Below are 25687 nucleotides of genomic sequence, written 5' to 3' on the forward strand. Positions count from 1 at the left end.
CTTTTTAGCGTTAAGGGCCCCGTGTCGCAGAAAATCTGGCGTCGGCTTCAGCGTTGGCATTCAGCATTGCCATCTGGCGGAAATAATCATGCCCGAAACCACATTCATTCCAAACCACCCCGACCACACAGGCCGTCCGCGTGGTGCAAGGCGTTAGTGAACAAAAAATTGAATTTCTCAAAGTAAAATCCGTCAAGAAAATCGTAAAGTACGACTTAACCACAACCTACAAGCGTGATAGCATCGGACTGTAATTTGAATATACGATAAAAAAGCCTGATAAGCAGCCAGGGATCTTTGAATGCTATCGAGTTCCACTCCTAAAGGCGAAGCGTAACTCTTTCCTTACCACGGGGAAATTGGCTGTATTTTGTATGTTTGAGTTGGGAATTTTTCGTGCAACAGCCAATCAGTTTACAGTGTCATTCAGTATATAAAAGTGAAGGTAAATGAACGTGCTTTCAAATAATATTTATTTTAAAAGAATACAAAAAATTTCAGAAAAAATCACAGTAAGAAGTAACATCTCTGGCAAAAATTTTTTTGAGAAATTCCAAAATATACGAATTGCTGATATATCTCTTGGCAACATTTCTTTAAAGAATTATACCCATAGATAAAGTACGCTTTGAGTTAAGAAAAATTACATGACACATAGTGAAACATTCAAGTTCTTGGTTGGTCCTACTTACGATTTTTTTTTCAAGAAAAATATTAATTTACAGCCTAATAATATAAACAAAAACACGAGTACTAAATGCACATTTCAAAAGTACATTTCGGAATAGAAACAGTAATTACAATGTACATAATAAAAATTACCAAACACAAATAATGAAATTCACGGAAAACTTTCCTAATGATAGACTTTTATCTTCAGAGAAAAAAATTCTCTACGTCAGTTTGTCAAGGATATGCCGTCCGTGCATATTTGTTGGTGTTTATACATACAGCATGAATGACCTTTGCTGTAAAGGACAGACGAAAAAAATCGAGAGCTCTCGCCAGCCGCTTCGGACCACTACAGAGCGTCACCCCCAGGTCAATGCCCGGATATCTCTAGGGCCGAAGATGGTGGCAGCACGTCTTGTCCAAATGAAGGGGACATACCATAAATAAACAAAATAGTTTGGACACCAACAGGGCAGCTGAACCGGCTGGAGATATCAATAAACAAAATGGGAGGTAAAAACTAAACTTGCCGGCGTGCAACAGCTGATGTTCCTGGCTGATCTGCTGAAGTTTCCTCATTCGAACTAAACTCCGATGACGCGACATCGATGTCGGCGTCATTACTGCTCGAAAATCCAAAAGATTGCTTCTAGGATCGTCGTGTGCGGCACCGGATGTTGACGGCATCACGCCGCTCAACCTTTGAACTCGCACGCCCTTTAAAAATCCCCACCGCACGGTAAAAATGTGAACCGTGCAGAAACGGAAACTCTACTTTGTATACAATCACCGAGATCGTGCTACAAGTCCAGGCGCACAGCGGTCTTTTAAAATAAGTGCTCATAAACTTTGGTCACCGGTGATCGATGCCTCGTGCTGTAGTAAGGAAAGAGTTAAGCGTCCTCCAATTCTGATGGTGTTTTTTCTTCTTCTTGCAGTTCCCCCCCACAATTCTGAGCTTACTGCTTGACAGCAAGTGACGAGTGACGACTGGCACACAGTCAAATGCCTCCTAAGTAGAATGAGGCACAGGCTGGCGAGGACAGGCTAGTGGGAATTACAAAATTTTCCAAGTTACCATGAGCCAAATACACAATGTATAACTGGCTTACTAGTCAAGTTTTTTAACATTGACAATGTAAATTGTAATGTTCCAACCTAACAAATTAACCCAACTTGCTAATAAATGCACGTGCATATCATTATTCGATATTTGATACCATATTCGAAGCTAAGTACTCATTCGATTTGTATTAGAAAATTTTGATATTTGCAAGCCCCTACATATTACGATGACTGTACACAAAAGATTCCTTCAGAGTTTATAATTTATATTTTCTCGAGCTTCTAAACGGACTGTGACATAAAAGCCAAACTAGCCAGTTCCTTTACAGCTGTCAGTGAAAGTATGGCTACCTGGCCAGACAAGAGTGAAGTAAAGAACTGCAAGCACATACGGGTGTCCTTGGTCCTGCGGTGGTGTGCTTCATGCGGGTAGCGCACTTCATTGCGTTTCCAGAGACCTGGGTTTGGGGCATACCCAATGGACCCCACCATCTTCATGGTGTTCAAGATGACAGGATCAATTGGAACTGGCCTCCTGCATGAACAGGCCAGAAGTCATTGCTGGATGTAATGCTCATAGTCGTCACCACCAGGCAGGAGTCGCTTGGAAGTGTCAAGGTATGACTAAGTAAAGTTACACAATATTAAATAGCTATTTCATCTTTAAAAGCCCCCCTCAGTTAATTATGGGTTATATTGTTGCAAAGCGAAAAGCATGCATTGTGTTAGAGCTTGCCCTGAGCACACATCTTTTGGGGGAAACACACACACATTATTAATGATGATTTAGCTTTAGACAGAGTAGCAGCAAACTTAGAACAGTGACAAGTAAAAAATTGTCTTTAGATTACAGACTTTTCCAGCAATTTGCCATTGCCGATTCCGCTTGCACCAGGAGTTTGTCTGTATATAAACTTGCTCGGAGCAGCTACCCATCATGCGTCCTTTCATCATCAGAAGATTTCCGACGAGCGTTCAGCGGCTGACGAGTGAAAATTTTTCGTGAACAGAATTAGTTTTTTGTAAATCTTGACGAAACATTCATAAAACTACAAAACCAGTCCAAATCTGTAAACTTACGGAACGTTTGGGAGAGTTGGCAGGTATGTAAGAGAAACGTCAGCCCCCTGTTTTATCTTATTTCGCATTACTCAAACTTGAAGTTTATCCTTTTTTTTTCTGCCCCATCTGCCTTATCCTGCTCACATTTCACTTGTTCACAGCAGTACAGAGGAGACTCACCTGTACACATACTTAATGAACTCCTTGGGCAGGTCTGAGAGCAGCTTGCCACTGCAGTAGGGCATGGGGATGGTGGACAGGGGGGCTATCTCGTCATTTATATCAATAGGGTGAAGTGGCTCTTCCTGGGTTCACAAGAAAACAAATGAAAATGTTCATCACAAGCGCTCGTCTCACAGGGTTTCATTATTAAGAGGAATTGACGCAAAGGTGGTACACACAGGAACACTAACACGAAAAACAAGAGACGAACATGGACTTTGCGCAAGGTCTGCATTCGTCTCATGTTTTTCATGTTAAGTGTTTTTGTGCGTATTACCCTTTCAGCACCACACATCCTACAGTTAAGACATTCAAAGTAAGCCCCCCCCCCCCCCCCTCCCCCGGATCAAAGCACTTCTATTAAAAATAAACCTGCACAAGTTCCTTGGGAAGCTTTTCAGATGATAGTAAAATGCCTCAGTCCAGGTTTCGAATCTAGCACCATCTACCAACTAAGCTAACCAGGTGGTAAGGTGAAAGAGAATTATAATCAACAACTCAAAGCTCGGGAATGCTGTATAAGCAAGAAAACAGCTTGCAACTTTTTTCCAGGCGTATTTCAGACTTCTAGAGTAATAGCTGTGTCAGTGTTTTCATACAACTCCCTCCTTTCAGTATACATAAAATAGTTTAAAATGTGGAAAAACAAAAATTATAAAAAAAACAAAGTGGAACCGAATAGTGTTTTCTTATACATATCCATATGTAAATCCCAGCCCTTATGTAATACCCCTATTAAAAACGCGAGAGACTGACTCGAACACTGAGGGCCCGCTCGAACGTCATCCTCTTTTTTGGGTCTGTATGAGGACATTAAACATGGTAGGCGCAGATTCAAGCTCAACCTTTCCCTCTGATGCTATTGTTGGTTCTGCAGGCCATTCTGAACTCACTCGCACGAGCCATTCTGGACCACTCACCAGATGTGACTTTAAAAAAGAGTCTTCGCCAATACGCCGCATGTGAGCATGTCTGCAGGATTCTATTGTTATAGAATGTAACGTCATTCTTCAGGGATGGTTACACTCGAAATTTCCCTTACTCTATTCTTGGCGAACTGGTTCAGTTTATCGCCGCTTCCTCGGATCCAACTGAGAACAATAGTCCACATAATACAAGGAAAATGTCGGAAATCCCACGCAGATCGGATGTACTTCAACAACCATACTCCGATAACTGCGTCCATTAACTCCAATTTCAGCAACGTGAGCATCTTCATTGGCGCAACTCGACATTTTGCTGCTATGAACGTAGTAATAGACTCGCCTTGCAAGTTGGTTGCCTTCAGATATGCGCATGCACCATACGCTCTCAAACTAGCATCCACAAAAATATGAAGTTCCGTCGTAGTCAGCTTTCCATGGAGACTGCTTCTTACGCAGCGTGGAATTCTAATCAAGCCCAAGCTGTAGGACGTCCGTGCACCATTCACTCCAAGGCGTACTAATTTCCTTGCGTAACTCTTCGTCTCACGAAACGTTCCGAACCCAGAATTGTTGAAATAGAAGTTTCGCTGTCACTGTGAAGGGTGAAAGTACTCCAAGAGGATCAAAGATCCTGGATGCCGTGTTTAGTAAATAGCGTTTTGTATTTGACTTTGTTGACATTAAGCATTCGATTACTGGCTTCAGATTAAACTCAAATTTATCATGATTTGTATCCCACTGCATGCCTAATACAACCGTAACATCGCTAGTGCCTCCATCTATCGGCTTCTCCTTTGTTAGTAAAACTACTTGCAGTGCTTCGTTATTAGTTCTCCACTTTCGGAGGTTCATTCCGGCGTCATTCATGATCGTGTTCGTCCTTTCATAAACATCAATGCCTTCTTTTATGTATTTGCTCCAATAAGCAAGTCATCAACGTAAAATGACTTCTTCAGACTCGCCACCAGTTTCTCGTCTTCAATACCAACGTTGTCTAGATGGTTATGAACAGTAGCCATCAACAGGAATGGGCTTGACGTTGACCTGAATGGCACACTCGTCACGCGCCATTCGATGACATTAGCGTTCTTCTCTTTGGGCGTGGTATCAAACCAAAGAAATCGAAAAGCGCCTCTGTCTAGTTTTTGTATTTCAATCTGCAGGAACGCTTTTTCGCTGTCCTGAGTTCAGGGCGATTAAAAATCATCGAAAACGAAGTAGCACACGCAGAAGTTCTGGATTTAGGTTGGCTCCCTTTTCCAGACGATCGATGAGTGAAAGTAGTCCTGAGGCATGGGAAGATGCATCGAACACAACCCTGAGTTTGGTGGTTAATGATTCTTCTTTAATGACCTCACGATGTGGCATGTAATAAACTGGGTGGTGATCGTGAACATTCTTGGGCACTTCTGCGTGACCATGCGACGTATACTGTCGTATGACTGGATCGTAGCGTTCAAGTAAGCCTTCGTGTCGTGATAGTCGACTCACAAGCTCCTGTAGACGGTTGACGGCAATGTCGCGATTGTCACCAATGAGGTGTTTGCGATCTTCCTTCTATGGCAACGCAACAGCGTACCTGCCGTTGGACTTTCGACTGGTCTTTCGAAAATGATCTAGGGACTTGGTTGCAGATGATTCACAGACGTCCTCAATCCCCATTGCTTCCAGTTTCCAGAAACACTGCAAAATCTGCGAAGTCCTTTGATCTTCAACTTCCGTGATGTCCACCCGCAGAACATAAACAATCAAGTTAGTGCTGCGATCGAGAAATCCTCTCTGACGAACCGGTCCTGGCAGCGTCCATCCAAAACAAGTGTTGACTGCAGTCAGCCCTTGAACTTCCGTGCTGCAAATAACTTCACCCGTCAAAATAGTCCATAGATAGTCAGATCCTATTAACACACTAAGTCCTGGCTCCTCATCAACTTGAATCAACATTCGGTCGTCAGCCAAGAACTTGTTTTCCAATCGCAGCTGATGCATGAAACGGCTGTCAGTGGACGGTGTAGCAATGTCATGGCAGATCACCGGAATGATAATGGCTTGTACTAGGCAAGAACTTGTGCCGGATTGGCTGCATAGTGGCACTTCAACTACTTTGCGACGTTCAGTTCGAGAAGGAGATGCGCTACACCAAACGTGTTAAACGCTATCCTTGTCTCTCCAATGACCCTGAGGCTCATCTTCATTTTTACGTTTTCTTTGATGAAGGACCTCTGACTCCCACCATCCAAAATACCTCTGACACAGCGGTGCTTGTTGTTGTGGATGACCAAAGCACGAAAAGACTGCAGATATACTTCGTTGTCCTTGCTGTTCACTCTCTGCCCACTACTCGATAACTCTCTGGAGCGTGACAAAATGTTTCTGGGGAAACGAATACTGCTGTGCAGCTTCCTGATGACTCTGGATTGACATGCGTTTTCCGGTACGAGGAATCGCACATGCTTTTTGCATGCCTTCCATGGCAAGACGAGCACGTCCCCTATAATCAAGGGGTGGTCCTAAGGAAATAAAAGTGAAGTGAAGAAAAGCGTTGCATGACACCTTTTTAAGGGGAGCAATGACATTGTGGACATTAGCAGCAGAGCTCTTAATCTTGCTATAATGCTTCCCTTATTGCAACATTTGAAATGGATGATAACGAAACAGGCATAGTTCTGAAAGTTGCAGAGTAAGACAGTGTTGACTGAGTAACAGACAATATAACAGGAAATGTTCCCAATGCAGTAGAGCGGGTACAGCATGTTAACGTTAAAATTTATTAGAAGAGAAACAAAGAGCTATAAAGCTGTGTAAATGAGGGAAAAATGATCATGCAAAAAAGGCGCAATATAGAAAGAAAAATGTTTCCCTGGAGTAAGTGAGCCTTTTATATAAGGTTGACAACAGCAAAATGTTGCTGTTTTGGTGCATTCTTTTTTAGATGCTAGGTTAATAATCACTGCAAATGCATTAGTGTGAATGCATTACATAGCAAAAGTGAATGTAGCTTTTGTAGCTGTCAGGATGCTAGGGGGAGGATGGTAAAACATCTACACATTCAGACAAAACCAAACGCGTCCAAACACATGTGGGCACGTCTATGGGAGAAGGAAAACCAGCAAGAGAAAGAGCACTGCACAAGGACTGTGTATTCTGACATGCTTGCAGGTCGGTGGGGAAGGACTTCCTCGGTAGCCATGCTCAGTGTCCCACGGGTAAGCCCAACTTGGGGAAGCTTACACTGAACGCAGGCCGCGGCATGTTCCCAACTGCCGTGAGCAAGGGTGGTGCAATTATGACCTGTGCCTTATAGTGATAATCTGAAGTTAATCAGCAACCTTCAGCTCACTAAAGAGCTCACTGTTGGCAATTACAATTTCTGATGTCTACCCGCATGAGCAATATGTCACCGAAAAGTGCCAAAAACGCTGCCTTTCCCTAACAGCCTTGCTGGTGCTCCCTGCAAGCGCAATGCAAAACGCAAAGAAAAATTGTCCTACAACCACTTTGTCCCTGTGGCACAATATTTCTTTTTTCTAATTACTTAAAAGCTTTAATATTTGGCATAAAATCCCATAATAAAATTTTTCCTTCCTGCGGGCATGTGCATTTGCACAATTTAATTGTTTTGTTCCCAGACCATTTGACCACAATAGTGAAAAAACAACACCGAGTGGGAAAACATTTCCATCACTGTGCACTTTGCTCTTTCAAGAACACTGTCCTTTGCCTTTTTCTGTCACTGCGTATCGAACTAAAATGCAAAACATTCTCAGTAAATTTCACTAACCTTGCACACTGCAACCCACTAAGAAACTATAGCAAAAAAAAAGCAGAATAACAAGAGAAAAAGTGTGGTAATGTAAAAACAAAAGATGTGAACTAGATTTGAGAGAAGACAATGCAGCTGGCCAAACAGACATAGCAAAAGTTCTCTCTGTTGCCCTGTTTGCCTCAAAATGAATGCATGTTACAGCCGGTTTAGTCAGTACCAAACGTACCGGGTCAGCAAATTCAGTCGGTTGACTGAAGTTATTAAAGTTGACGTGAGTACTGGCTCCATAAAGATGAAGGTAGCCTGCAAGTATATCAAACATAAGGAAATATTACAACACACGAGAACTACACAAAGGAAAAAATAAGCAAAACACATGACACTTTCTGACAAAATAAAAAAATTACTTCTCCTTTCATCTGCTATGTAGTAGCATGAAATGAAAAAAAGAAAAAGAAAAATCTGAAAAAAGATGAACTACTTTTAAGATAACATTCATATAACATCAACTTTCAAGATAACATTTCAATTGCCAGTGCCAGATAACAAGACCTAAGTAATTAATAAAATCAGCTGCTCTAGCATGTAAAAAAATATAAATATCGCATTTCCGACAAATATAGCAGTCAATTTCCTACGAGCTGCAGGCGTGATTTTTTTTATTTTGAACTGCAAGTCTCCAGAGGGCTGAATATATACTGTATTCAAGCTGTGGTTTAACATGACCCAATTTTATCATCTTCACAACCTTGCAAATTACAGTGCTTACAAGTTATCACAGAGCTATCTCAATGGAGTGAGATTTCCAAACTCAGTAAAACTATCAGAAACTCACTCAAATTTCAAATCAAGGTGTCACTCCAATGCAGCTAAGCTGTTCTAGAGAGCTGAGGAAAACAATGACTGAAGAAGCATGGCATTGTTTCAGAATGAGAATAAGGGGCTCACCAGCCACATCACCAAAAGCCAAAGCCTGACAGGATGAGGAAGTGTCAAAAGCATGAACAGCCGCACCACCAGTTTCTAGCTGGTAGATGTATGATGCTTGGGTCAAGGTGCTGGTGTCCACCAGCTGGAACTGACCTGTCTACAGAGTGAAACAGTAAAGTTGCAGACGTGCCCAGCACACATCACAAGCTCATCAAAAATGAATACAACTTCCCACAGCAGAGGAAGCTTTGCACATCTTTCATCACAAAACAAGCATGGTTAGAACAGAAATTTTGGGCAGGGCGTAAGCTACAGCATGCCAACCAGACATACAATAGTCAACCACACTAATGTACACAGTGTCTTCATTTCTTTTAACAAAGGTTGTACCTTTACGGCCAGGCTTAGGGCCATTGAGGAAGGTATTTGCAAACTGAAATGTGATGAGAAATTTACTGAAGCTGTTGCAATGACATGTAGTGAAATCCCTTTTTAAAACAGAGAACTAATTTCAAATGAAGCACAGCCTCTAGTGAGAATTTATTAGCTCTGGGTGCTTCCTTGATATATCTAGCAGTGGTTTTTCTCATGTATACGTTCACTATGCATGTTTAACATATGCCAAGACTGTGGTAGCAGCTGTAGTGCTTCCCGGTTACATTTTCTTGACTTCTTGGCATGTGTTCTTGTTTGTCTGTTTTTGTTTTTCTTTTCCTTTTTTTATATGTCTTCCTATCTTGAGCCCTTCATAACCAACTTCCCTATATAGCAAGACAGCATTGTACCTCTCGGACGCAGTTTGCTGATTTGTCTCTATTTTATGTTACCTCTTTTATTTATGGCAAACATAAAAATACTATCTCACTCTCTTTAAAGCAGTGTTATCTTTGTGACAAGTGTTGGCCATCGTTTTCGTGTGGCCTAAGGACATTCCTCAGACGATGTGATATGCACATACGCTATAGAACGTGACAACTTCTGGCCTCTAAGTTGCTTCCTTCATGGTCATTAAAGGGACACTAAAGAGAAACAGGAAGTTCAGCTGGAATAAAAGAGGGACCTTCAGGAATGCATGCAGTATTTGTTGGATGAAAAAATATGAGTTATTAGTGGAGATATTCGTAAACAAAGACCCCCAAATATCTATTCCTCAATTTCTCTCACCCCAGATTTGGCGCTGAAGCAGTGTCGTCACGGATTTCATTGCTCTCAGCGAATCAGAGGGCACCATGATACGTCACTGGTTGCATAAACAACCGAGGTGCTGGCCACTGTGTTTGCTGCGACTTTTGCTTACGTGTTCTGTGGTCGCGATGGATACCGTTGCTGACGCTGAACCTTGCAACGAAGAGATCGCTTGGGAAGCAGGACTGCATTTCAGCAACTTCAGCGAAACGGAGCGCGAAATGATCCTCCGTGTTCACGCGACAGGTGTTGCTACTGCAGGGGCACCGGTAGGGGATTTGATGAAGGCGACATTGAGGGAACAAATGCTTAAAAAGGACAGGCCTCTGGGGCACGCCAACAGACTTTCCGAGGGCAGGATTATATACATATTCCAAGGGCGAGAAATACAGAGAGCACACCATCAGTTTCTCTGGCTCTCTTGCCGTTTTATCATCGGCCATTGCAAACACCGGGGCTGATCGTGCGACACCACATGAAAAGGACAGTCGAGTCAACACTGCCGCTGCCCCTGAGCAAGCGCCTTGGGCCGTTTATACAGCCCTCAACATATGTACACGAGGCATTTTCTGGCTGTTTCCTGCGAAGTCAAAGTTTTTCGAGCCACGCAACACGCAACCAAACACTGCAACGCTGTAGAGTGGAGCAGGCGTGCGTGACGATGCATGGAGCAAAAACGAAACTATCACGACCGCATGTAGCGTCATGCCATTTTTTTCTTTTTATTTATTTAATTTTGCGTTTTAACTTTTTTTCCCTTATACTTCCTCGCTTGAAACGGTTTAAAAAGTTGGCAAATGCTGTTTATGTAGGTTTAAGGTGCATTTCATTCTGTGTTTTATAAACAGCGATAAATCGCTCTCGACCAATCGCAGCCGGGCTGCGTTTGTGATCTCCGACATCATGAAAGTGTAGTGTGGGAAATACGAAGGGGTGTCAGCACCTATCCTTCAGTTTTTCGCTATTTTCTCGCTTATTAAACCTCTGTTCGCAACAAGAATGGTATGACTGTGATCTTGAAAGGATAATCTACCATTAAAGCTCAACTTCCGGTTTCTCTTTAGTGCCCCTTTAAGGACTCAGTAGCGTACTCTCTGTTGCCATTTGCATTACAATGCATTGTTTCCTCATGTTTCTGTTTTCGCACCAAACGCAGTACAAGATGACTTGCTTGCTTGCTTGCCATACTGCTAACGGCAATTTCTTGGAATGCTCAGCTAGCTAAAGTACACAATCACACCTTTGGATATGAGCTATATTTATGTAGCAGCATTCAGTTTAACAGCTGCTGACTTTGCTTGCTACTATTGACACTGCTGAGTTTTTCCCTTCCATAGGACTAATGGTTGCAGGAAGCAAGCCCTCATTCCTCTGGTCACAGACAGTGTGGTCATAAGAGCAGGCTCAGAATTGACCTCTCCAAGAAAGTTAAAGGTGCATACATGCTTTTCCTATCATACAGTGGGCCTTTTGGCAATAGCCCTGACTTGAGCTCATCTGCAGTGTCTTCCACATAAGGTAAGCACTTACCTTACCTTGCTCCTTTCTGAATATTAACGTGGAGATCAGTAACTAGCCCTCATGCCATGTTCTACTAAGCTGGGTCACACTCATCAGATGAGAATGTGGATGGAGGTTGCTCTACTCTTTCCCGATTGAGCCCTTCAGCCACCGTGACACACAGCCATGGGGCGCATTCCTCTCTCAGCAACATGCTAGAGGCACCCCATACTGTGTAGTCACCTACTGTGTGACTACTGTGTCACATACTTGGGAGAGAGCGTGTTTGCCACGCCAGGTGACACCAAAGGCTGAGTGTAATAAACACCCTTCCTTTGGTGACTGATTCCTTGCAGCATTTCTTGCAGTGAAATGCTTCATTCCCTTCGGAGGCCAAGTACACACTCACAGCGGTGCATCCATTTAAACATTGCAACAGTTGTCGCAGCTCTGTGGCTTGCTAAGCTTGAACATGCAGTGGTCAGTACTCTCAGTACTCACGTGTGTACTGTAGAGGCACCAGAAGCCAGACATAGCATGATGTATATAAGCATGGTGTTAAGTACTATATTAAACAATGTCATAGGGCACACATGCAAGCTTCATTATGACATGACATGAGGGTCACGCATGAAAAACTGCCATTTGCCCCCTTCCGCACCTCCCTGCTCCCAATAACTTCATTCTGCACAAGTTTACGGGATCCTCTCCCAAATGTTGTACCAGCTCCGAAACAAGAGCACCTTCATGCAAAGCAAGTGCACACACCTGAGACACAACGAAGAGCCTAGAAGTGAAGGCTGGAACAAAGCGTAGCAGGGATGGCGGGAACAGCATCTGGATTGGTGCCACAGCTCGCATGACGCGCAGGTCATATACTTTTATGAACGGATCCACCGTAAGTGCACCATGTCTGTTGCAAATAAATAAAAGCCAGGTTGTGACTATTATATGCGGATGCTGCAAGTTTTCTACTAGCCTATCTCATTAAGCGTGTACACTATGCACTATGTATGTAGTATCTACAGTTGACTTCCATTAATGCGACCCTGATGAGACCGACGAAATTGGTCAACTTATCCGGCGGGTCGAATTAAACGAGAAGCAGAAAGAACGTCAGAACACACCGCTGATTTATTAGGCAGTGTTTGCACGATTCTAACACGCCCCCAAATCAAACGCATGCCCACTTTCTCTGTGGCCAAAGTAGAAAACTAACGTGCAGATAAGATTAACGCTCTTAAACAAAGCAGAAATATAATGCGCACCCGACAGTGGCGGCCGGTTTCCTAAAGCCAGCTTCGCCGCAATACAACAATGTTGTGCATCAAAGCATACAAAGACCGCAAAGGTGCTTTCTGGCTCAATATTATGGGCGAAAAAAAAAAAAAGGTGTGCTTTAGAATTGGGTTAATACCGCCATCAGACATTGTGAACTACTATTATTGCTTGAAAATCTTCCTAGGGCAGGCCAAAAATAGGCGTTTTTGACAGTATATGATGTGTGTTCAACACATTCACTGTCCCTTAAGCTCTGCCAAGACAAATGCTGCCAGTAATGGGGTTGCTATTGGGGTCACCATAGGGGTCAGGCACGTGCATGCTGGCTGGTCAAGTTCGAATTATCTGGCAAGGTCAATTTTAGGATCGAAATAATGAAAGTTAGGGTCCCATAGAAATGAATGGGCGCTGGCTAGGACCTTCAATCGTGATCGAATTAACCAAAAATTCAAATTAGCTGGAGTCAAATTAACAGAAGTCTACTGCACTACATTACAATGCATTAAAAAATCAAGAGTTGTATTAAATATGATAACTAAACTAAATATAGTTACAGGCAACATAAATGAAAACAAGCTCGCAGCAAGAAGGTTTAAGAGTCAAAGCAACAGTTAACATGGGTCGCAAGTAAGCTGGATTCCATGTGCAGAAGCATTGCCAAGTGGTACTATTTCCTGCACTTCAGTGGCTCTTCTTGACGCATTGAAGAAAGAACTGTGCAAATAATTTGATCAACACCGTTTCATAACATGGCTTACCAAATATTTCATTGACACATTGATAATTATGATAATTAAATGATTGAGGACTTGTTTAAATAATTTTAACAAAAATAATGTTTGGGGGCGAAATGAACAAAAATTACTGATAACTAGTATCGGCAGCTTGCAATGACATAGAGTCAATTTCATTCATGCAAGGGCCTCTATTATTATTAAATTCTAAAATTCTTGGCAATTTGGGACAGCAGGGGTGAATTACTTGCCTGTTGGTAAAGCCACATGTGACGACCATGTTGCCGAGCACATCAAAGTCAGACAGCACACCAGTTTCTGAAAGTGATTCTAACGTGTACTCAACCTTAAAAGTTGATGAGTCTCGCAGTGTGACCTGAAACATAAAAAATTTCACCTGACTAAAAAGACCTCCATCAAGTTTACAGCATGCACCCACAAAGAAAGCAAGCTTGACAGTAAAAATGATCTAATCTAAAGTTCTACTTTTGCTGATGTAATTAAGTGCTTCTAGCCTGCCCTTCAGAAGGCTTGCTTGCCGTGCAAACTGGAAGAGAAAAAGTGCAAGCTACACTTCCTGAAGGAACTACTGCTAAAGAGACAACCTGCTATCTGGAGCACCTCCTGAGAGTACGGTGACAATTGAAGGATTGTGTCCCAAAATGATGGAAACAAGCATGCTTTCCTCCTTAAACAGGAAGCCAGCTTTTTAACTTGGCAGAAAAGAGTGCATATACACATACATCTTAGTTGTGCTGAGTATGCTCTACTTCTTAACATTCTGTCACCCCCCCCCCTTTTTTTTCTGTCAACCATGACAGTTTTTGTTGAATGTGCCTCTGCTTTAACTCCACGTACTGTCACACCACCTATTACATGCCTAGCCACCTATTATTAGCCCTTTGGAACTCTTACTCACACATATCCTACCTGCATGCTGCCGCTTTCCTCCCTCTGGCTCCCAAAAATATTCTCTTTCCTACACTCTCATTTCTATTGTTCTCCTTCCAAACACCTTCAGCATAAGCAGAGTTTATTGGGTGCCCCCAATGCCTCTCATAAAGTAGTGCCAGGAGGCATCAGAATGCATTAGGTAGGTGCGCAAACTTTTGCCACAGAAGTGCTTGTTCCCAGCCATGTTGAACCCCCCCAATAGCAGAAGTAAAAAGCTACCTCAAGCACATAATGTGTCAGAGTTGTTTTTGCCAGTGGCAACAGTGGTAACCTTTGCAAGCAGCAAGTATAAAAGCAAACGGGGGGGAGGGTCGAGACATACCTTGCCCGTGAAGTCAGCACAGCAGATGAAGCGTGGGTGCCTCCGTATGACAGCACATCCATTCTCCCCCACGTCGGCAACTGTGGTCTGCTCGCCCGTTGCAAGATCCAGTTCAATGAGGCTCGTCTGATTACCACCCATCAGTAATGAACCAGACGGTGACAAGGTCATGCAGTGCATGTCCTCCAGTTCTTCAGAGCTGCAAAGGAACGGGCGATGCTGACAACTGTCTTACAAGAAGTGTGCATATACAGCACAAATTCATCTGCACTTCCATGCTTTTCACAAGGCCCTCCTTTCTTCCATCACCTCATGTGTGAAGTCAGACTTAGTTGTGTGTGTAGCATGGAAAATGAAGACAAACTAGTTGCGTATTAGACTGATAGGCTATAAGCGTAGCCACCGAACCAGCACAAATAAATTCATTGTAGCACTTTCGAAGCCGGCACTCAAGCAAGTAAGACACTTAGATACAAAGTCATGCTATCACATTAATAAAAGCTTGCCTTTCAATGCAAGCTGCATAACGTGCATTACGTGCATAGTGAGGTCAATATGTCTTGTGACTTTATTCGGAGTAGCCTAAAAAATAAAAATAAGAAAGAAATCCTTTAGAAACAGAACATCATGCATTAAGATACAAAGGAAGTTCACATGCAAACAGTGGCACGCATGGCCAAAAATGGCACAGCAGGCATCATAATTTTCATACAGCTGCCATTTGATTTTCTGTACATGCAAGGAACCATCAGAATATACGAATAATAATAATCAGGCAGTCTGAAAAAACAAGAAAACAACTCTCAAGAAAAAGTTACTTTAATATATTTTACAACCAGTACTTCAAAAAAGTTAAGGACAGCACTGTTTCTTGGTACAGTAGACTTCCATTAATGCCACTCCTGTTAGTTTGACTATTCAGTGAATTCGATCCTAGCCGGTGTCCATGCATTTCTATGAGCCTAAACTTTCGTTATTTTGATTTTAAGATTAACCTTTGCCAGATATATTCAAGTTGACCAGTCAGCATGCATGCGTCGTGGAATTACCTCGTGCTGAACATTGTTTGTTTAGAGTTGTTTTCTTTGATGTTTTTTTTTTTTTTTTTCAATTATAAATGTTTGTTTTACACGTGCGACTTGTCCCTGTCTATCTTGATGTTTGCTGAAATTCGTGACAGTCGGATTACCGTATTTACCCAATTATAACACATTCCTCTCACTTTTTTTAAAAGAAAGGCTGAAAATTGCCTGTGCAGTGCAATCGGGCAAGAAACCAAAACCACCTTCGCAACGTCCATATGCTTAACTGCATAACACAGACGTATTGCTGCGAAGCTAACTTTAAAAAACCGTGCGGCGAAGCCGACTTTAAGAAATCAACCGCCATTGTGCAACAATATTTCTTGCTAAAGAAACAGGTGCGCGCTAGATTTCAGCTTTGTTTAGGAGCTTTAGTGTCATTTCTATGTAAGTGTTCTATTCTCGACACAAAGATATTTGGCACGCATTTGATTCGGGGACATATTAAAATCTGGCAACTACTGCCAAATGAATCAGCAGAGTATTTTGGCAGTTTTTTCTGTATATTGTTCAATTCGACCCCCCGGATAATTCGATAAATTTTGTCAGTCCCATTAAGGTTGAATTAAGGTCGACTGTATCCACTTTCATTTAAATAGAGAAAAATGGGAATGAGGGCCTCTTTAGAATTGACTATACCTTCTTTATTTTGTTTTACATGGTGTTGCTGTTTGACAGAAATAATATCTATTTAAAGTTTTGTGATAGTAGAGTTTATGGGGGTGTTTTACATTTGCCTTTCACAGCGGCTGACGTCCTTTCGAAGCAAGTTTATGCAGTCAACTGCGAAGTATTATGTGGAGCTTTTACAGTGGGCAAGCCATATGAAAGCAATAAATCGTTGCTGGTCCATAACTTCAATCAAAATAATTATGAGACACTTCATCCACTTCAACCACCTCATCACAGTCCTCACTATGGAGTGTGATGAAGCAGTGGTGACCGAAGATGTGGTTAAAAAGCACCTAAACGGCTTAGAAAAGCACTAAAGCACTTGGACAGGCCATTCAGAGCCGTTTGAGAGCTTTCAGCATGATCTCACCGCTATATATCCTTAAGACAGAACAGTCCGTGAAACAAAAATGCTATACAGCAAGGCATAACTAGTGCTGCGTCACCAGTATGCAGTGGCGAAAGTTGTGGTTTGGAGCGGAGTTAACGAAAATCTTATTGTAGCAGCCGTATGGCATATTTAAAGCCATGAAATCGCCTCTCCCATGAAATTGGGGGTCTGGCTTGGCGCCAACACAATCGCTTGCTGCAGCTTGAAAAAGCGCCCGGTAGTGACATTATCTTGTTGTCTAAGCAACCTGCACGCGGAGGCCTGGCAGATGCCTAATGATGATGAAGGCATAGAATAAGGATACTAAGATAAGGATTAAAAAAAAAACGATTATCTCCACACCCATGAAGAAACGAAACAAAGAGCAGCATGAACAAGGCTTGGCTTGGTCCATCACGCAACCAATGTGGCTGTGGCCCATGCCACGTTGCTCTTAGTGGTGCGGAAAAAGGGCACATGCAGGGCTTATTTCCGTTTTAAAAGCCCGAGCAAATCTTGCAGTGCAAGGTGGCCGCAGTTTTATCACATTTAGCTCAAATGTAGCAGGAAGTAGCATGGCTAACCACTTGGTGTAGTTCGGCCCAATTGGTGCTGCAGAAATATCACTGTAAATGCTAATCTATTCCTTTAGCTTGACTTAATGCTCGCCTCAAATGTCCCTTCAATGCAGAGAACAGAATAGTCGATACACACCTATGGTGGAATGCAATCAGTCCTCTGCGGTTGTTGAGACGAAGAGTGTTGCAAGTGAGAGACAGGATACCTGCATCAATGGTAAGCAACTGCCGCACCTCGTTGGTTGCGTGCACTTGAAAAGATGTGTACTTCTGCAACTCCCAGGTATAGTAGGATGTCACGTGACCCTAGGCACATAGAACATGAAAAAATGGCTTCGTCAAGAATCAGTCACCTGTAAACAAGCACACCCAAGCACACTTGTAGGGGGCATCAATGTGTACACTCTACACTTCTTGCGGCAAGTGATGACATGTCCGCCACCCCAAAACTAAAACACACAATTTCCCCTCTGCATTTGTTGGCCATTTTGGTACTACACACTGAATGAAACTACAAGGATTTGAGACTATTTGTAGCTGCACTTAAGTCAAAGACTGGTAACCATGCAAAAAGCTAACACGGTATTAATAACAAGACTACCTTAACCCTTTAATTTCTAAGCCTGAGCTACTCTCATTTGCCAAGTTTTTCCCAATATCACCATGGAGAAACCCACTTGATTTCCGATTGTTCGATTTATTGCTTGCTTAGTTGATTAACTGAGTTCAGTGCCCCAGTGCAAAGCAGGAGCTACGAGAGATGCTTAGTGGAGGGCTTCAGATTAATTTTGCATAACTACCGGTTCTTTAACGTGCAACCAATACTCGGTACATACTTCACTAGTCTATGTAATTTTGAAGCCCTCACCAGAAAGAAGAAAGGCTCTAGTGACAACCTCGAGGTGTGCTACAAAAGAAGCCAGTTGCAAACTGACATTCAAAAACATTTTTCCATTCTGCCCTAATCGGAATGCTATCACCATGCCTGGGAATCGAACCAGCGACCTTGTGTTTAGAAGCAGTATGCCATAGCAACTCAGCCACCATGGCAGATCTAGAAGCTACATTTTATTGTGATAGCGAATATATGGGCACTCCAGGCGCATTTCTGCCGTCGCCGTCAATGTAGCCGTCACCATTGCACGAAGTTCCGTATAAAGTCCAAGGGCGATAAAATGGTCGCCACGCCCCATATGCTGTATGTGTGAGTAAAAGTGTGCGAGGTTGCGTGCAAATAATTTATTTTCCATGCAGATGCAATTTCAACCAGCAAAAAGAAGTGCCGCGGTGCTTCGGTGGACAGCACACCTAGCGGCTCGCAGTCGAACTAGCACCTGCTACGCTCGAACTGCTGGGGCACGCGTAGAGTAGAACGCCCCTGGAAAGATGGCACACGCTGCCTGCTCTCGGAGGCCATGGCTTGTGATCTCGGAGTCTTTCTTTGGAGCCACAGCCTTGTTCAGGAACCCATGCCTCCACATAGTGATAATTAGTTTAATTTTGTCTCTGGGCACTAGAGCACAACTGTTTCCAGACCATGTCACTCAAAATATAATTGATAAAAAGATCTACTCATGGTAAGCATTAGCGGAAAAAAGAAATCCATAAGCAAACAACAAAAAAAAAACCTGACTTTTTTCAGCAATGCACAGAATATTCTGTGAGAAATTAAAATAATTCAGTGCATTTAGTTGTATAAACAAAAATGCTACAAAACATATGAATACAAATGAATAAAGAAGGCACACACACTGTGCCAATGGTGAAATCCATTAACTGCCTATGATTCCTATGGAAGCTGAGCAATTACAGTGCCAGCAATCACGGTATGAAGCTTTTTGATCCTGTAGCACTAGTGAAGGCAGGCAGTCATTTGCCCTGTAGATGTTTTATCTGAGAGTCAGGTTAATTCCTTTGAGCACAGCAGTTATAATTCTACATGCCAAAGTTATACCAAAGACTCACAAGCCCACTGAAAGAATTACCTGCATTTAAAACATATTATATACATTTTAAAGGCATTTCTGATTTGAATGGTTCAGCAAAGTTGGTTATCATATGCGAAGCACATGAGAAGAGAGCACAGGACACCCGTTCAGGAGATTGTCATGTATGGAATTTTTTTTTTTTGTGATTTTGCTTGCGTTAATTTATGTCCCACAAGTTTCTAAAATTACTGGGTGTTTTCCAACAAGTTATTTTTTTTCTTGAACATGAGATATTTCTTTATGTTTCCCGTACTAAGTCCACATCTATCGATTCGATGAAGTTCATTTAAAAATTGAGAATATTTTACTCTGTTGTGCTGAGCTCAGCTTCTAGAAATGCTGACTGATTAACTTATTGATTCATTTAATACATACTGTAGTCACAAAGTCCATGCATGGAGTGAAAGAATAAATTCAACAATACAATGTGCACACCACTGAACATAAAAAGAAGTTCTAAAGTGCAAATAGAATTGTGACCGAGTCAAATGTGTTAAATATACATTTTCACCGGACAGAATTAACTGGTGTTTAAAGGGGTAAATCCGGAGGGGAATGTGGAACGCAATAGCAGATTAAATGGGCAAGTCAACAAACATCAAGTAGACAAGTCAGGTGCTTCGTGCTTGTCAGTTTCTTCGTGCTTCTCAGTCAGTTGGCAGCAGTGCGCAGGCCGCGCGATCATGTACTAAAGGTATCTGCTTTTGCAGTGGCAACGAAAGAAGCCATATCTCGGGCTGCAGCTGATCCAGGAAACCAAGTGTATCCGGGCTGCAACTGCGCTGTCACGAAGCTAGCACTGTAGATCGCTGCAAGGAGCAGCTCTGTTCAGTGCATGCCGACTGATCGGAGTGACAAGCATCGGTCAACCAATCAGTGCGGGCTAGCTGTCGCCCGGGGTCTTCAAAAGCGGATGCACCCTCATCTGTCCTCTCAGTTGGCAGCAGTGCGAAGGCCACGTGATTATCTACTAAAAGTATCTGGTTTTGCAGGCAAGCACCCACTAAGAGCAACTTCTTGTTCTTATTGCACACTGTGCACTGCTGCCACACTTTTTACGGTTCCCACTTTTCATTGTTAAATTTTTTTTTGTCTTTTTTTCCAATATGTCTAAGGACTTCGTAAAAGCTTTTGACGATTTTAAGCATGAAATGAGATTAGAACTTCGTTCTGTGAAAGAGAGCTTGAAATTCTGTAGCGACACTTGCGATGAGATGAAGAAGATCCCCTCTGAGGTTAAGGCACTGCGAAAGGAAGTCAGCAAACTTGTTAAGTGTAATGAGTGTTTGAGGATCGAGAACAAGCTGTTGACACGACAGGTTGAAGAGCTACAACATGAGGCTCAACAATTTGGAAGTAAAGGGTGAAAAGTCGAATGCAGAGCCTGTTGATGTTATAAAAAAATTGGCGAAGTTGTTGGCGAACCAGTCAGTGAATTAGGCATCGATACATGTCACCTCATTCCCACTCAGAACTCGGACGTGACGAACATTATAGTTCGTTTTGTTCGACGAGAAAAAAGGAACACGTTCCTTTCTAAGGCAAAGAAAGAGAGATTTAATAACAGTATGCTTGCTTCCTCGGATGGAGGGGCTGCCTATGTTAATGAGCATCTATCTCATATGTCTGGACCATTGGGGGTAAGGTGTTCGCACGTCAAAGTGAACTGCCTGATACTCTGAGGATCACTGATCACAGTGATCTGGAAAAAATGACTAGGCAAAATTTGTTTCCTAAGATGGATTGTTGCATCACCATGAACTGCCAACCTGCTTGTGCTGGCTATAATGTCTAAGGCTTCAGAATGAAGCTTGGCTCTGCAGAGAAACGGCTCAGAGCTCTTCATTTTAATGCTCGGAGTATCAAACACAAGGGTGACCATCTCAACTTGTTTTTTGCTTCCATAAAGCATAACTTTGATTTTTTGGTGCTTACAGAAACATGGCTAGCATCACATGAGGATCACTCCCACTTTGACAATTATACTTATACAGTCTAATCCCCCTATAACGACTGCCGCTACAACGAAATTTCCGTCACAACGAACATTTTCCGATTCCCCATCAGCTGCCCATAGAAAGTAATACAAAAAAAGTCCCTTCCTAACGAAGGCGTTTTATTCGGTATTTCCGCTTCAACAAACTTTTCGAGAATGAAACTGGAACTGAATTGACATTGGAACTGCCGAGTAGTCAAATTAGAAGGCCCTTCCAAAGCTGTGACGATCGTATGTCTGCTTGAACGAGATTTTCTCGAACGAAATCCAATTCAAAGTACCGATTTAAGCCACTGTAATCCCTAGCCACACGTGATCATCACGCGCCTGCGCGAGACTGCAGGGGATCACTGCAATCGCTGCCGTTTTCTATGGTCTAGTAAGTGGTTCATGAGGAAAGGGAAAGGTTGACGCTATCTTCTGCAGCCCTTGAGGGAGCACGGCTCAGCGCCAAAATTTCTATGGTCTGAAACGAAGAAGCATAAATTTCTCTCTCTCGAGCAGAAGGCACAAATGATCACCAAGGCAGAAAGTGGAAGGAAAAAATCTCGCAGTTCGAGTGAAGCATCGATTGCGGTAGCAGATTAACTAAAGATAGTAGTTTTAATGGTGGTATAAACTTGTAAACATTCGCTAACTAAATTACCGAGCACGGTGTCATGCGTGCACAGGTAAACATGAACACATCTCGCTCAATGACCGCAGAAACTCGGTGTGTGTCAACATGCCGGAGTGAGCAGGCGAATTGACCTCCGTGTCGTCTCTCACTTCAACGTGAACTAAACGTAGAAAGCACAGCGCACACGACTCTACCGTCAATAGTTGCACTTTGCCCACAACACAGATCGCTTTGAAGACGAGGCCTGCATGGGCGCTCAATTTGTGCTCGTCGCAGATTGCTTTCAAGATGGTGCCCGAGCGGCCGCGCCGCAAGCACTGTTGTCAAGATGCTAATGTCTCGTCATCCAGGGAAAATGACAATCCGCTAGACATCCGGCCACTGCTTTGAAAGTAATGGATCCTTTTCACCTCATCAGAAAAGTTATCAGAACCCACGAGAACTGCGATGGCTCTTTTAACGAACTGTGCAGACTCGCGTAACGCCTTTGCATGCCATGAAGCGTAAGAAATCTAGGCTGACCGACTTCTGGAAATAAAACTTCCGGTAAGCGCAAGCTTACCAAGCTTGCTGACTTTGTCATAAATATGCAGTGAAAATGTAATAATTCAAACCGCTTCATTGTAACGGTGCATGTGCCGCAAAATGAGCGTTTCGCAATCAGCCGGGCACACGCGTTGGCTTAGGCGTCAGCCGCAATGTACGAAAAATGCTGTAACAGCGGCGCGAAATGCATTCTGTCGTGGTGTTGACCCTTTATTGACCACCTTCGGTACGTCTCAACCTTAGTCCCCACGCCATCACGTAGATTTCCCAGATGATGGTTTCGGTTTCGTTGCTGTTTGGCGTACATATATACATACTAATTTCGTGTCACGAAGTTCCGCCACAATGAAGTTTCTTGCGTGTCCCATGAATTTCGTTGTAGCAGGACTCGACTGTATAGACTCATTTCTGTTCTACCCGTATTGTCAAAAGTCTTTGAAGGAGTCATTAATACTCGTCTCAAAAAGTTTTTCCATAAGTACAATGTTATTACTTCCTCGCAGTATGGTTTCCTGAAAAACAAATCAACTGAGCAGGCACTGCTAACAGTAAAAGACAAAATTATTAAGAATATCGAAATGAAACAGTACACTCTTGGCCTTTTCTTAGATTTTCGAAAAGCATTTGATTGCGTTCATCACAACACCCTGCTACGCAAGCTTAACAGTTATGGCATACATATTATTGCATCTGACTTGCTAAAGAGCTATTTAAATAACATATTGTAGTATGTTCAGGTCAATGGTGTACCCTCAGAGGATCATTATTGTTTTTAGTACTGTATTTACTCGAGTAATGGACGCAAACGCATAATGAACGCACCCCCAGCTTTAGTCGTAACAATTTGGATTTTTTTTCTCCCGCGTAATAAACGCACCCTAAACTTTCTGCCGTGAAGTAGGAGAGACACAGCACGATTCGGTGTCCAATATGGTGTACGGTGGGTACGATTGTATCAGACGCCGAATCGTTCTGTGCGTCTCCTACTTTTATTGCGACAGCAATCATATGGACACTCCAGGCGCATTTTTGCCGTCGGCGCCGACGATCGCGGCTCTATCTCCAGCGTTCGAGGGAGGAAACGCGCCGTATTTCGTCGCACGCATGGCGCCGGTGGCAGGGGAGGGAAGGAGGTGGTGCAGCAACTGCACATTGTGCGGCCACGCGCACACTATCTTGAAAGCGATCTGCATCGGGGCTGAGTCTAGGTGCAACTGTGGCTTATACTTTTGTGAGTGCTCCATTATCGCCGCTCAGTTTGCGTTGAAGCAACACATGGCACGAAGGTGACTACGCTCGCTGTTGCTGCCACGCTTCCTCATGCCAGCATTTCGACAGCGAGTGTCCGCGGTCATCGAGTGTGAGTGGTTCATGTTTGCCTGTGCATGCTGACACCATGCTGGTTAAATTACTTTGCAAGTTTATACGGCCGATAAAACTACTAACCTTGCTTTGTATAGCTGTCTATGCATTTGCTATCGCAATTCATGGTTCGGCTTTTGGGCGAAGCTGCGACTTTTTTAGAGGTGGCCGCGCAAAAAAATTGCTCAATATTTTACCCCCACATAATAAACGCACCCCCCAATTTTGCGCATATTTTATGGGAAAAAAGGTGCGTTCATTACGCGAGTAAATACGGTATACATAAATGATATCGCTAACATATCCAAATCGCCTAATCTGGTCATGTACGCTGACGATACGATTATATTTTTTTCATCCCCCTCTTTGTCCCAAATGGACGCTACGGCAAATGCATATTTAAGAAAGCTACATAAATGGTTATTGACTAATAGGCTAAGCCTTAATTTAGCAAAGACAAACTACATTTTTCATCCTATTAATACAGTAGAAAGTATCACTCTGAAAGTTGTCTACGAGCATACTGAATTGAAGCGGGTTTCAAACCAGAAATTTCTTGGTGTTTGGTTCAATGAGAATGTTTCTTGGAATTTTCACACAACCAAATTAATGTCTGAGCTAAGTAAAACATGTCAATTGTTTGTATAAGATATCTCATTTGTTGCCCCCCTGTACTAAAGATATCCCTGTATTACGCACTTCTGTACTCAAGGTTATCATACTGCATTTTTGTTTGGGGAACTATGACGTCCAGCAATTACCTTAAACTAATTTTAATTCAGAAACGCGCTTTGCATGCTATTGAGGGGTTTTATGGCAGACCTTCAGATTTACTTACATCACCGCTATTTCAGAAGCATGGTGTCCCTAAAGTAAAACAAGTACATATAATTTCTTTCTGCTTAAGTACATTAATCGTCATCAATTGTTCTTCTCTTGTCCAGATAATTCCAGAAGCTGATATGCTTTCTGCACGAAATGTAAACTTGTTCCAACCACACGCACCAATTACGGCAAGCAAACACTAAGCTACCAAATTCCGATGGTAATAAATAAATTTGCCTTTGAAACTGAATATTACCTTCCACAAAAACGTTTGAAATCTACCCTTAAAAAATGTCTATTTTTTAACGGAATGAGATATTTATTTAGTCAATAGACTTTGTATTTATTTTACTACTTTTGAGATGTTTTTCTCTTACGTGCATGTTGCCAGCTTTGTGATATTGTTTCTGCGTTTTATGACTGACATTTTTTATGTTTGTAAAAAGTTATTACATATCTTTGTACTGCTTATATGATAAGTTGTGTATGCTATTTAGTTATTCTTTTCTTGTACAAATTTCATGCAACTTACTGCGTCATGCTTTTTACAAGGCCTGTGAAATTCATTGTGAATTTGTTGTGAAGTGCTTGTGCACAATGCCAGCTGTTGAATGGGTTACCAGAACCTTGTCAGGTTCTTGCCTTTTGTCTTGGAGCCCTCTTTTCGTCGAAAAGAAATAAACTTTCACTTTCACTTTCTCGCCCCATCCATTTAGCATTGTTGAAATGCTCCTCCATTCCAGCACGCAACTACACCAGTCTCAAGCAATAAGCAGAGGGAAAGGCCAGTACCCCCTGATTTCCCATCCAAAGCAGCTCTTCCTGGGTATCAAATGCCAGTGCAGAGACACCAAACTGGCTGCCACCATCCACTGGAATGTTCTGCAGAAAACTATAGTCCTGGCCAAGGGCCAAGGCTCCTGGGAACTGCTCCAGGCCACTTTCCCCGACACCTGGATACTTGGGCACAGCATACTCCATCTGCAAAAGGCACAGTGCATCTTAAGGCATGTGTCAATGCTACTTTACACTA

General features: G+C 42.7%; 1 protein-coding gene across 15 annotated transcripts in view; it reads right to left on the reverse strand.

Moving 5' to 3' along the window:
- The window catches only part of LOC119441720 (PAN2-PAN3 deadenylation complex catalytic subunit PAN2), a 201891-nt gene that overhangs the window by 169735 nt on the left and 6469 nt on the right, over nucleotides 1–25687 (reverse strand). For 14 of the 15 annotated variants that reach the window (XM_049661568.1, XM_049661569.1, XM_049661570.1 and 11 more), the window contains exons 2-10: nucleotides 25447–25635; nucleotides 17455–17624; nucleotides 14617–14815; nucleotides 13592–13716; nucleotides 12094–12238; nucleotides 8659–8797; nucleotides 7937–8013; nucleotides 2980–3104; nucleotides 2130–2272 (exon numbers count right to left, since the gene is read on the reverse strand). In XM_049661568.1, coding sequence (XP_049517525.1) covers nucleotides 2130–2272; nucleotides 2980–3104; nucleotides 7937–8013; nucleotides 8659–8797; nucleotides 12094–12238; nucleotides 13592–13716; nucleotides 14617–14815; nucleotides 17455–17624; nucleotides 25447–25635 — 1312 coding nt within the window. Of the gene's footprint in view, nucleotides 1–2129; nucleotides 2273–2979; nucleotides 3105–7936; nucleotides 8014–8658; nucleotides 8798–12093; nucleotides 12239–13591; nucleotides 13717–14616; nucleotides 14816–17454; nucleotides 17625–25446; nucleotides 25636–25687 lie in introns of those variants that run through there. The other variant, XM_049661571.1, reaches the window with a different exon arrangement.

Source organism: Dermacentor silvarum, chromosome 2 (genome assembly GCF_013339745.2).
Source record: "Dermacentor silvarum isolate Dsil-2018 chromosome 2, BIME_Dsil_1.4, whole genome shotgun sequence".
Classification (NCBI taxonomy): Eukaryota; Metazoa; Arthropoda; class Arachnida; order Ixodida; family Ixodidae; genus Dermacentor; species Dermacentor silvarum.